Source organism: Nerophis ophidion, linkage group LG11 (genome assembly GCF_033978795.1).
Source record: "Nerophis ophidion isolate RoL-2023_Sa linkage group LG11, RoL_Noph_v1.0, whole genome shotgun sequence".
Classification (NCBI taxonomy): domain Eukaryota; kingdom Metazoa; phylum Chordata; class Actinopteri; order Syngnathiformes; family Syngnathidae; genus Nerophis; species Nerophis ophidion.
The window spans coordinates 2,843,602-2,856,666 of record NC_084621.1 but is presented as its reverse complement, the minus strand read 5'-3'; the positions used below and the strand labels follow the sequence as shown (position 1 = coordinate 2,856,666).

General features: G+C 41.9%; 1 protein-coding gene across 1 annotated transcript; it reads left to right on the top strand.

The window, feature by feature from the left end:
• LOC133561545 (synaptobrevin-like) lies at positions 1–12,838 on the top strand. The gene is made up of 5 exons (XM_061914894.1): positions 1–398; positions 4,712–4,838; positions 4,908–5,066; positions 5,125–5,176; positions 11,697–12,838. Coding segments are annotated over exons 1-5 (357 nt in total). The 5' UTR covers positions 1–396; the 3' UTR covers positions 11,714–12,838.
• Positions 12,839–13,065: the final 227 nt, after the last annotated feature.

The window sequence follows — 13,065 nt, the reverse complement described above, 5'->3', positions numbered from 1 at the left end:
AGTACCGCACTGTGTTCTGAGTCCAAGTGGGGAAGACAAGGTTGGAGAGCATAGAGACGCATTACTGCAGCAGCAGCGTCACTTCCACGCACACACTTGGGGGGAATAACCATCAGATTTAGGAGCTTTGTGGGGAAAAGTGATCAATTCTGCATCCTTTCTGGAAAGACTTGAACGCTGGGATTGATTACATCTTTATGTGGTTTTCTTCACCGAACTGACTGCTTCTTCTTCTTGGCATCATTGCGACACTTTTTGGAACTCAACTCTTCTCATCCACCTCGAAAACAACAACAATCTTATATGATTCTTTGCGCTTTTTATTTGTTTCGCTTCAGTGTCGGACTTGGAAACAGTGCCTCCTCTGCTGAGTCAGCACTAACAGCTGCATAGAAGATGTGAGTTAATGCGGCGGATTTATTTATTTATTTATTTATTACTACCTTTAGTCAGGGGGTAAAATATACAACTAAAATGTTGATGTTTTCTTTTTAGTCGTGTTGAAAAAATGTCATGATTTATTGCCCGGAGTTAGTTAAAAATGGTGCAATGTGATTGTTGATTTGAAATGACTACTTTTGTGTATGAGAGCTAATTATTGTGGTTGTAGTTTTTGTTGTAATATTTTTATAGTGTAATATAGAATACATATAAAATAAAAATAACACTTTTTTTTTAATATATTCATTTTCATTTGTCCTTATATTGTCCAATCCCAAGTGAGGCAAACAAAAAACATTGAATATTGGAATTTCCATCCATCCATTTTCTACCGCTTATTCCCTTTGGGGTCGCTGGTGCCTATCTCAGCTACAATCGGGCGGAAGGCGGTACACACCCTGGACAAGTCGCCACCTCATCGCAGGGCCAACACAGATAGACAGACAACATTCACACACTTGGGCCAATTTAGTGTTGCCAATCAACCTAACCCCAGGTGCATGTCTTTGGAGGTGGGAGGGGCTTAACCCCAGGTGCATGTCTTTGGAGGTGGGAGGAAGCCGGAGAACATGCAAACTCCACAAAGAAAGATCCCGAGCCCGGCATTGAACCCAGGACTACTCAGGACCTTTGTATTGTGAGGCAGACGCACTAACCCCTCTACCACCGTGATAATATTCGTATAGTGTAATATAAAATAAAAATAACACTTTTTTAATAATTTTCATTAGTCCTTATATTGTCCAATTCCCAAGTGAGGCAAACAAAAAACATAGAATATGGGAATTTAATCCAAATATTTTATGATTATTTTTTTTTTGGGGACAGTAAAATGAACTAAATCATTCATGAAAGAAAAGCTCCAAACATCATTTTAGTGCAGAAGATTTATGATGCGACAGCTTTGGCGAAACCGGTGACGCTCAAAGCAAGTTTGGCCACAATATTAGGTACACTTGCACGATAAGAAATTCTGCCTTTTACTAAAATAATAATTTTGTGAGGTCTGTTTGAAATGGGGCAGCACGGTGGTACAGGGGTTAGTGCATCTGCCTCACGATATGAAGGTCCTGAGTAGGATCTTTCTGTGTGGCCTTTGCATGTCTTCCCTGTGACTGTGTGGGTTCCCTCCCACCTCCAAAGACATGCACCTGGGGTTAGGCCCCTCCCACCTCCAAAGACATGCACCTGGGGATAGGTTGATTGGCAACACTAAATTGGCCCTAGTGTGTGAATGTTGTCTGTCTATCTGTGTTGGCCCTGCGATGAGGTGGCGACTTGTCCAGGGTGTACCCCGCCTTCTGCCCAATTGCAACTGAGATAGGTACCAGCGCCCCCCGCAACCCCAAAGGGAATAAGCGGTAGGAAATGGATGGATGGATGTTTAAAATCGGGCAGCACGGTGGGAGAGGGGTTACTGCGTCTGCCTCACGATATGAAGGTCCTGCAGTCCTGGGTTCAATCCCGGTCTTGGATCTTTCTGTGTGGAGTTTGCATGTTCTCCCCGTGACTGCGTGGGTTCCTTCCGGGTACTCCGGCTTCCTCCCACCTCCAAAGACATGCACCTGGGGATAGGCCCCTCCCACCTCCAAAGACATGCACCTGGGTATAGGCCCCTCCCACCTCCAAAGACATGCACCTGGGTATAGGCCCCTCCCACTTCCAAAGACATGCACCTGGGTATAGGCCCCTCCCACTTCCAAAGACATGCACCTGGGGATAGGTTGATTGGCAACACTAAATGGTCCCTAGTGTGTGAATGTTGTCTGTCTGTGTTGGCCCTGTGATGAGGTGGCGACTTGTCCAGGGTGTACGCCGCCTTCCGCCCGATTGCAACTGAGATAGGCGACCCCAATAGTGGGGGTCCTTAGGGAAATTTTAGGGTGTGTTCGTTCACTTTTGTCTAAAAGCCCCAAATTTGGCACAGGTGTAGCTCAGAGAGTACTTAAATGATTTAGTTAGGGCGACCACGCCGGTGACCTTTGGGGTCGCCATAGCAGCCAATTAAATATGGCCGCCACTTGTGTCTCTAACATTTGAAACAAATCCGCACTTGGTGTCTATTTCATGTGTTTTGACAATTAGAAATGTTGGAATAATCATCTTTATGATTGGATGTGTCTGGACACCTAATTAGCATATTTCCAAGATGGCGGCTATGTAAAAAACTTTTGATACTTATTGGCAAACTATTTTTGAGCATCAGAAACATACTGGAATGATCCGATTTATGATCATTCATTTATTAGAGCACTTTAATATCCATGTGTCATGTCTTTGTGATCATGTTTTGTTGAGTTGTGTTAGATTACTTCCAGACTCCATTAGTTCCTGTTTTCTCACTCCATTGTTTTGTTTCCATGTCTACAATCAGTTCACTCACGCACCTGATTCATTTGAACACACGTACCTGTTTTCAAGCACCATTTAAGCCTGTAGTTGCCAGGCAGTCAGCCTGGCGACATCATCCTCTACACACTCTTGCTCCATGCTGATGATCCATCTTCTTTTCTCATTCCCTGAAAGTTTTGTTATTCATGCCATAGTTTGCTGGGTTTTGTTTTATGTCGTAGTAATAGTTTTGTGTCATAGCCAAGTTTTTGTTCCTCTTCTGTGAGCGCCTTTTTTGAGTTAAGATTAAAATATGTCGTTACCTTCACATCAGGTCCGATCCAGTCGCTTTGCACCTCGGGAAAACAAACCGCACCAAAGTCCACGCCTTGACACCATAACATAGGCACCAGGTTTTACTCATAACAATGCCCAACTTACGTCCAATGTCTTCACAATAGCAAAACGCCATTTGGAAATATGCAAATTAGGAGTCTAGACACACCCTAAAATAAAAATGACATATTTTTAATTGTCAAAACACATGAAATAGACACCAAGTTTACATTTGTAGCTCATCACATTCCTTCACTTGCTTCCTGTTCCGCTCAGGATTGAATACAAAGTCTCCCTACTAACCCACCTGTGCCTCCATGGAAATGCCCCCGTCTACCTCAAAGAACTACTCACCCCCAAGTCCTCCACACGGCACCTCTGCTCCGGACAGGCTAACCTCCTCCAACGTCCGAGGACAAAGCTACGAACAATGGAACACTCTCCCTGACCACCTGAGGGTATCACAGACTGTGGATGCTTTTTAAAAAATGCTTAAAAACCCCTCTTTTTTTTTTTTTAGATATCCATACTAGTTCTAGGTATTAGGCTGCTCTAGATTAATTTTTTATTATATTTTTATTTTTATTAATTTTTGTTTTAATACACTGTAGAACTTTGAGGTTATTTACTCAATGCAAAGTGATTTTTTAGAAATAAAATCTATTATTAGATTTTTAGGACGGCGTGGCGCAGTGGGAGAGTAGCCGTGCGCAACCCGAGGGTCCCTGGTTCAATCCCCACCTAGTACCAACCTCGTCACGTCCGTTGTGTCCTGAGCAAGACACTTCACCCTTGCTCCTGATGGGTGCTGGTTAGCGCCTTGCATGGCAGCTCCCTCCATCAGTGTGTGAATGTGGAAGTAGTGTCAAAGGGCTTTGAGTACCTTGAAGGTAGAAAAGCGCTATACAAGTACAACCCATTTGTTTATTATTATTTATCTGTTTCAAATGTTAGAGACACAAGTGGTCACCGGCGTGGTCGCCCTAGTTAAATCATTTAAGTACGCCCTGAGCTACACCTGTGCCAAATTTGGCGCTTTTAGACAAAAGTGAACGAAGGGCCTCCACTACAAAGGAAATAAGCGGTAGAAAATGGACGGATGGATGTTTAAAACAGTTCTATTGTGTTTTCCCTCTTTATTCTAACTAAATAATACCAAAGACATGCACCTGGGGATAGGCCCCTCCCACTTCCAAAGACATGCACCTGGGGATAGGCCCCTCCCACTTCCAAAGACATGCACCTGGGGATAGGCCCCTCCCACTTCCAAAGACATGTACCTGGGGATAGGTTGATTGGCAACACTAAATGGTCCCTAGTGTGTGAATGTTGTCTGTCTATCTGTGTTGGCCCTGCGATGAGGTGGCGACTTGTCCAGGGTGTACCCCGCCTTCCGCCCGATTGTAGCTGAGATAGGCGCCAGCGCCCCCCGCGACCCCGAAAGGGAATAAGCGGTAGAAAATGGATGGATGGATGTTTTGAAAAGTATGCCGTACACAAACTAAAGCAGGATAATAAACATAAAGGTGTACCTAATGAATTGACCAGTGGGGTTCTTAACGAGTGCGGACATTTTCCACCTTTCCTGACCTTCCTCCCGCAGGTCCGCCCCAGACGCCGGTGCTCCAGGAGCCCCCGGTCCAGATGGAGCCCCGGGAGGCCAACCCGCCGGGCCGCCCAACACCTCCAGCAACCGCAGGCTGCAGCAGACCCAGGCCCAAGTGGAGGAGGTACGGCACGGCAGGCGTCAAACCGACGTGTTCGATTCCTCACGGCCGCCCAACGCTTTGTGGTTCCAGGTGGTGGACATCATGAGGGTGAACGTGGACAAAGTTCTGGAGAGGGACCAGAAGCTCTCTGAGCTGGACGACAGAGCGGACGCTTTGCAGGCCGGGGCGTCGCAGTTTGAGAGCTGTGCTGCCAAGCTGAAGAACAAATATTGGTGGAAGAACTGCAAGGTGGGACATTTTGAAGACTGGAGGGGACGTCTTTCATCATGTCTTCTTGTCCTTTCAGATGATGATCATGATGGGCATCATTGGAGTCATTGTGGTGGGCATCATATTCTGTGAGTGGACAACACTGCCCTTCTTGCACTCACACTACAGTAGGGACACCTCCGATAACACCGTCCGTCCATTCACATACAACACAAACATCTGTCTCTCTATTTACCTACACATGCAAACATATTGTTGTCCATTCGCATACACATGTGATGCAAACATGTGTCTGTCCATACACATACACCTTGCCTACATCAGTCTGTCCATTCACATACACAATGCAAACATCTGTTTGTCCATTTACATTCCTACATATACGATGCAAACATCTGTCTGTCCATTCACATGCACATATATAATGCAAACGTGTCTGTCCATTTACATAAACATTTGGCTCTCCATTCACATACCCATATGAATGGAACATGCTTGTCCATACACATATATAATGCAAACATTTGTTTGTCCATACACATATATAATGCAAACATCTGTCTGTCCATTTACATACACAATGCAAACATCTTTTTGTCCATTTACATTCCGACACATGCGATGCAAACATCTATCCGTCCATTCACATACTGTATACATACATGATACAAACTAGTCTGTCCATTTACATTCACATGCAAACATATTGCTGTCCATTCACATACACATATGAACCAAACATTTTTTTGTCCATACAGATATACGGTGCAAATATCTGTCCGTCCATTCACATACACCTTGCAAACATGTATGCCCATTCACATACACATATGAATCAAACATTTGTTTGTCCATACACATATACAATGCAAACATCTGTCTGTCCATTCACATACACCTTGCAAACATGTATGCCCATTCACATACACATATGAATCAAACATTTGTTTGTCCATACACATATACAATGCAAACATCTGTCTGTCCATTCACATACACCTTGCAAACATGTATGCCCATTCACATACACATATGAATCAAACATTTGTTTGTCCAAACACATATACGATGCAACCATCTGTCTGTCCATTCACATACACCTTGAAAACATATGTCTGTCCATTCACATATGATTCCAACATTTGTTTGTCCATACACATATACAACACAAACGTCTGTCTGTCCATTGACATACACCTTGCAAACATATGTCTGTCCATTCGCATACACCTTGCAAACATGTCTGTCCATTCACATGTGATTTCAAACATTTGTTTGACCATACAGCTATACGATGCAAATATACGTCTGTCCATTCACATACTCCTTGCAAACATATGTCCGACCATTCACATACACATATGATTCAAACATTTGTTTTTCCATGCCCATATACGACGCAAACATTCGTCTGTCCATTCACATACACATTCCAAATATATGTCTGTCCATTCACATACACATATATAATGCAAACATGTCCGTCCATTTACATACACATTTTGCGGTCCATTCACATAGACATATGAATCAAACATTTGTTTGTCCATACACATAAATGATGCAAACATCTGTATGTACATTCACATACAACATTCCAACATATACGATGCAAACATCTGTCAGTCCATTCACATACACATATTCGATGTGAACGTTTGTCTGCCCATTCTCATACACCTTGCAAACATCTGTCTGTAAAATTCACATACACAATGTAAACATCTGTTTGTCCATTTACATTCCCACATATACGATGCAAACATCTGTCTATCCATTCACATACACACATTCGACGTAAACATCTGCCTGCATACTCATATAAAATGTAAACATATGTTTGTCCATTCACATACACATTGCAAGCATATGTCTGTCCACTCACTTATACGATACAAACTGATGTCTGTCTATTCACATACACAAATACCGGTCTATATGTCTGTACAATACACATATGTGTGTATACAATACACATACCGGTATCTGTATTATGTCTATCTGTTCATGTAACAGTTTTAAAATATGTCTGTCTGTTCACATACACATATAATGTGGACATTTGTATGTCCATTCACGCACATGCACACTGCAGATATTTATTTGTCTGCCCCTTCACACATGCTAGTGTGCATCTTGTCTATTCATTCACGTGCACTTGATATGTATGTCTATTCACATACACACCATGCAAATTCCTGTCCGTCCATTCACAGACACCTACATGTGGTCTTCTGTCCATCTGTTCACATAATGCAAGCAACATAGATATGCAGTTATAATGGAAATAAATACTGTATATGTCAGTCCATTTACATATGGGACGGCGTGGCGCAGTGGCAGAGTGGCCGTGCGCAACCCGAGGGTCCCTGGTTCAAATCCCACCTAGAACCAACCTTGTCACGTCCGTTGTGTCCTGAGCAAGACACTTCACCCTTGCTCCTGATGGGTGCTGGTTAGCGCCTTGCATGGCAGCTCCCTCCATCAGTGTGTGAATGTGTAAATGTGGAAGTAGTGTCAAAGCGCTTTGAGTACCTTGAAGGTAGAAAAGCGCTATACAAGTACAACCCATTTATTTACACGCACAGTGAACATCTATCTGTTCATTCACATTTTACGTTCACACATGATGCACCCATCAGTTGACAAAATTTTACTGTAAAAAAAGTTGTTTTATTTCCAAAAGCCAAAACCAGTAAAGTTGACACGTTGTGTAATTCGTAAATAAAAACAAAATACAATGATTTGCATATCCTTTTCAACTCAATTGACTAGACTACAAAGACAAGATACGTAACGTTCGAACTGGAATACTTTGTTATTTTTTGCAAATATTAGCACTTTTGGAATTTGATGCCTGCAACATATTTCAAAAAAGCTGGCACAAGTGGCAAAAAAGACTGACAAAGTTGAGGAATGCTCATCAACCACTTATGTGAACAGGCTAATTGGGAACCGGTGGGTCCATGATTGGGTATAAAAGCAGCTTCCATGAAATGCTAAGTAATTCACAAACAAGGATGGGGTGAGGGTCACCACTTTGTAAGCAAATGCCTGAGCAAATTGTCGAACAGTTTTCTCGACAAGCTGTTGCAAGGAATTTAGGGATTTCACCATCTACAAACCGTAATATCACCAAAACGTTCAGAGAATCTGGAGAAATCACTGCACGTCAGCGATGATATTAAAAAACCTTTCATCCCTCAGACAGTAATGCATCAAAAAGCAGCATCAGTGTGTAAAGGATATCACCACATGGGCTCAAGAGCACTTCATAAAACTACTGTCAGTAACTACAGTTGGTTGCTACATCTATAAGTGCAAGTTAAAACTCTGCTATGCAAAGCCAAAGCCATTTATCAACAACACCCAGAAGCGCCGCCCGCTTCGCTGGGCCCGAGCTCATCTAAGATGGACTGATGCAAAGTGGAAAAGTGTTCTGTGGTCTGACGAGTCCACATTTCAAGTTGTTTTTGGAAACTGTGGACGTGGTGTCCTCCAGACCAAAGAGGAAAAGAACCATCCGGATTGTTATAGGCGCAAAGTTGAAAAGCCAGCATGTGTGATAGTATGGGGGTGTATTAGTGCCCAAGGCATGGGTAACTTACACATCTGTGAAGGCACCATTAATGCTGAAAGGTTCATACAGGTTTTGGAGCAACATATGTTGTCATCCAAGCAACGTTATCATGGACGCCCCTGCTTATTTCAGCAAGACAATGCCAAGCCACGTGTTACAACAGCGTGGCTTCGTAGTAAAAGAGTGTGGGTACTTTCCTGGCCCAACTGCAGTCCAGACATGTCTCCCATTTAAAATGTGTGGCGCATTATGAAGCGTAAAATACCACAACGGAGACCCCGGACTGTTGAACAACTTAAGTTGTACATCAAGCAAGAATGGGAAAGAATTCCATCTAAAAAGCTTCAAATATTGGTCTCCTCAGTTCCCAAACGTTTAGTGAGTGTTGTTAAAAGAAAAGGTGATGTAACACAGTGGTGAACATGCCCCTGTGCCAACTTTTTTGCTTTTTTTGCTGCCATTAAATTTCAAGTTAATGACTATTTGCACACAAAAAAATAAGTCTTTCAGTTCAAACATTGTATATCATGTCTTTGCAGTCCATTCAATTGAATATAAGTTTAAAAGTATTTGCAAATCCTTGTATTTTGTTTTTATTTACGAATTACACAAGGTGCCAACTTCACTGGTTTTGGGTTTTGTATTTAAAATTAATGTATTGTAAAAAAACCACCATTAATTTAACCCCTTGCTTTGAAATCATACAAACCCTGTTTCCATATGAGTTGGGAAATTGTGTTAGATGTAAATATAAACAGAATACAATGATTTGCAAATCCTTTTCAACCCATATTCAGTTGAATATGCTACAAAGACAACATATTTGATGTTCAAACTCAGAAACTTTATTTTTTTTTGCAAATAATTAACTTAGAATTTCATGGCTGCAACACGTGCCAAAGTAGTTGGGAAAGGGCATGTTCACCACTGTGTTACATCACCTTTTCTTTTAACAACACTCAATAAACGTTTGGGAACTGAGGAAACTAATTGTTGAAGCTTTGAAAGTGGAATTCTTTCCCATTCTTGTTTTATGTAGAGCTTCAGTCTTTCAACAGTCCGGGGTCTCCGCTGTCGTATTTTACGCTTCATAATGTACCACACATTTTCCATGGGAGACAGGTCAGGACTGCAGGCGGGCCAGGAAAGTACCCGCACTCTTTTTTTACGAAGCCATGCTGTTGTAACACTTGTCTTGCTGAAATAAGCAGGGGCGTCCATGATAACGTTGCTTGGATGACAACATATGTTGCTCCAAAACCTGTATGTACCGTTCAGCATTAATGGTGCCTTCACAGATGTGTAAGTTACCCATGCCTTGGGCACTAATACACCCCCATACCATCACACATGCTGGCTTTTCAACTTTGCGCCTATAACAATCCGAATGGTTATTTTCCTCTTTGTTCTGGAGGACACCACGTCTTCTGTTTCCGAATATAATTTGAAATGTGGACTCGTTAGACCACAGAACACCTTTCCACTTTGCATCAGTCCATCTTAGATGAGCTCGGGCCCAGCAAAGCCGGCGGCGTTTCAGGATATTGTTGATAAATGGGTTTGGCTTTGCATAGTAGAGTTTTAACTTGCACTTACAGATGTAGCGACCAACTGTAGTTACTGACAGTGGTTTTATGAAGTGTTCCTGAGCCCATGTGGTGATATCCTTTACACGCAGATGTCGGTTTTTAATGCAGTACCGCCTGAGGGGTCAAAGGTCCGTAATATCATCGCTTACGTGCAGTGATTTCTCCAGATTCTCTGAACTTTTTGATGATTTTACGGACCGTAGATGGTAAAATCCCTAAATTCCTTGCAATAGCTCGTTGAGAAATGTTGTTCTAAAACTGTTCAACAATTTTCTTACAAAGTGGTGACCCTCACCCCATCCTTGTTTGTGAATTACTTAGCATTTCATGGAAGCTGCTTTTATACCCAATCATGGCACCCACCTGTTCCCAATTAGCCTGCACACCTGTGGGATGTTCCAAATAAGTGTTTGATGAGCATTCCTCAACTTTATCTGTATTAATTGCCACTTTTCCCAACTTCTTTGTCACGTGTTGCTGGCATCAAATTCTAAAGTTAATGATTATTTACACAAAAAAAAAAGTTTATGAGTTTGAACATCAAATATGTTGTCTTTGTAGCATATTCAACTGAATATGGCTTGAAAATGATTTGCAAATCATTGTATTCTGTTTATATTTACATCTAACACAATTTCCCAACTCATATGGAAACAGGGTTTGTAGTTCAAGCAGATACAGCATTTGTTTGAACTTCAACCCCAAAAATAGTTTGGAAAGTATGACTCTGCAATAATTGTTGCAATATTGGTTAATATTAAAGTTGAAAAAATGTGCAATATCATTTTTTCGGTCCAAACGGAAAGAACAAATCCATTTAGTGAACAAACATAGGATACCTTTTTGACGCATATATTTTCCAAGCCTTCAGTGAAGTGAAGTGGATTATATTTATATAGCGCTTTTCTCTAGTGACTCAAAGCGCTTTACATAGTGAAACCCAATATCTAAGTTACATTTAAAGCAGTGTGGGTGGCACTGGGAGCAGGTGGGTAAAGTGTCTTGCCCAAGGACACAACGGCAGTGACTAGGATGGCGGAAGTGGGAATCGAACCTGCAACCCCTCAAGTTGCTGGCACGGCCGCTCTACCAACCGAGCTACACTTCAAGGTCCATATAAAATAATGTGACCCCGGGCCTTTGAGTTTGACACCTGTGACCTACGGCTGTGGTTCCCAACCACCGGGCCGCAGAATAATATTTTATAAATTGTTTTTATTTTTTTATTTGTATTAAATCAACATAAAAAACAAGATACACTTACAACTACTGCACCAACCCAAAAAAAACTCCCTTTTTCATGACAAAAAACATTTAAAAAAATCCCCCCCTCCCAAATTATCAAGCAGCTACAAAAAGGTTGGGGACCACTGACCTACGGTATTAAAATAAGGACTCTTGTGTGTGTATTTATGGTTTGTTTACTGTATAAGGAGCGGCACCATTAGATAAATGACTTCCTGTCTTTGTCACCCGCAGTGTACTTCTTCTACTGAGTGCCGCCTCATCACTAAAGACGGATATGGACTTGAGAAAGTTGGGAGATGGATGGCAGCGAAAGAGATTTAAAAAAAAAAAAAAAAAAAAAAAATCTAAGCACCACTCTTCCCTTTTATCCTCCCTCGCACATCACGGCAGCTTTTGTTTTGTCTTAACTGTTCATCCTCATGCATTATTGAGGCAACAGAGTGGGAGGAAGAAGGATCCATGCGGTGATTTCGCCCTCCTTTCTATCTGAGAGTTTACCAAAGCGGAATCTTGCTGTTAACAAACTTTGTAAACAAAGACACGCCACCGTGGTTGCCGCCTACTCACGCTAAACACGCATCTTTTCTTTGGGATTGTGTCGATTTCCGAGGTGACTTTGCCACCTGATGTGTTCCCGCAGCAAAAGAGAGATGCTGACACTGAGAAAGACAAATGCAGTGCAGAGAAGATTAACAGTGAGAGACATAGACAGGAACATTATGTCCACTTGAGAGTTTTCTAGGGAAGAGATTTAAGTCGGGACACTGACCTTCCTTTTAATCCAAAAAATTAACTCTTCCGTGGCTGTAGTTCCTGTCAAGGGTTTTATTGCTTTTATTGCTTACATGACACAATCTCAGAAAGTAGGCCAAGGTGGGCCGTGTGTTTCCTATCTGCATGGCCAACGTAGTTTTCTGCAGAATGGCACCACTTCTGCATCCGCTCTTCCTTTAGCTAACCGACGACCGTATACATTTTGCTCCTACTTTGCATCGTATACATTTGCCGCCCCCCACCCCTGATCCCAATCGTCAGAAACGAACGCTTTTGCAAAGCCATGACTCACGCTCACCGGTGCCAAAGCCAACTTTGAAGTGTTAACATCATGCAGCATTGAGACATCTAACCTGCATCCGTCGCAGAACAAGGAGACTTTTTGTGAAGAGAGTATATTTCACAGGCAATTTTTCATCTAATAAGACTAATTGAGAGTGGATTTCTGCATTCATGTAGGTATGGAAAAGTCAAATGATATTGCGCAACAATAATATACGGACTTAAAATGCAAAAAAAAAATGATGTTTGCAAGAAGAAATGCATGCTTGTTGGATTTTGCTGATGCCAATAAAAGATAATAAAATAATGCAACTGTTCTGAGGTGTGCAATTTCCTTCCAAACACAAAAGAACAAATACCCAGAACCCCTTGCAGCACTAACTCTTACGGGAAACTTCCAGCTAACTGACCAATAATTAACGTTTTATTCATGCATTTTCTCTTGCTACTTCAAGGCTTGAATGTTTGGATCATTCAATATTGTTATTTTATTTTCATATTTAACCTGTGGAAAAAAATTGATATTTACCCCAGAAGATTGCAA

Coding starts and splice junctions, on each gene's coding strand:
- LOC133561545 (XM_061914894.1), top strand. Junction 4,839..4,907: donor CCCAGGCCCAAGTGGAGGAG/GTACGGCACGGC, acceptor TTGTGGTTCCAG/GTGGTGGACATCATGAGGGT. Junction 5,067..5,124: donor ATTGGTGGAAGAACTGCAAG/GTGGGACATTTT, acceptor TTGTCCTTTCAG/ATGATGATCATGATGGGCAT.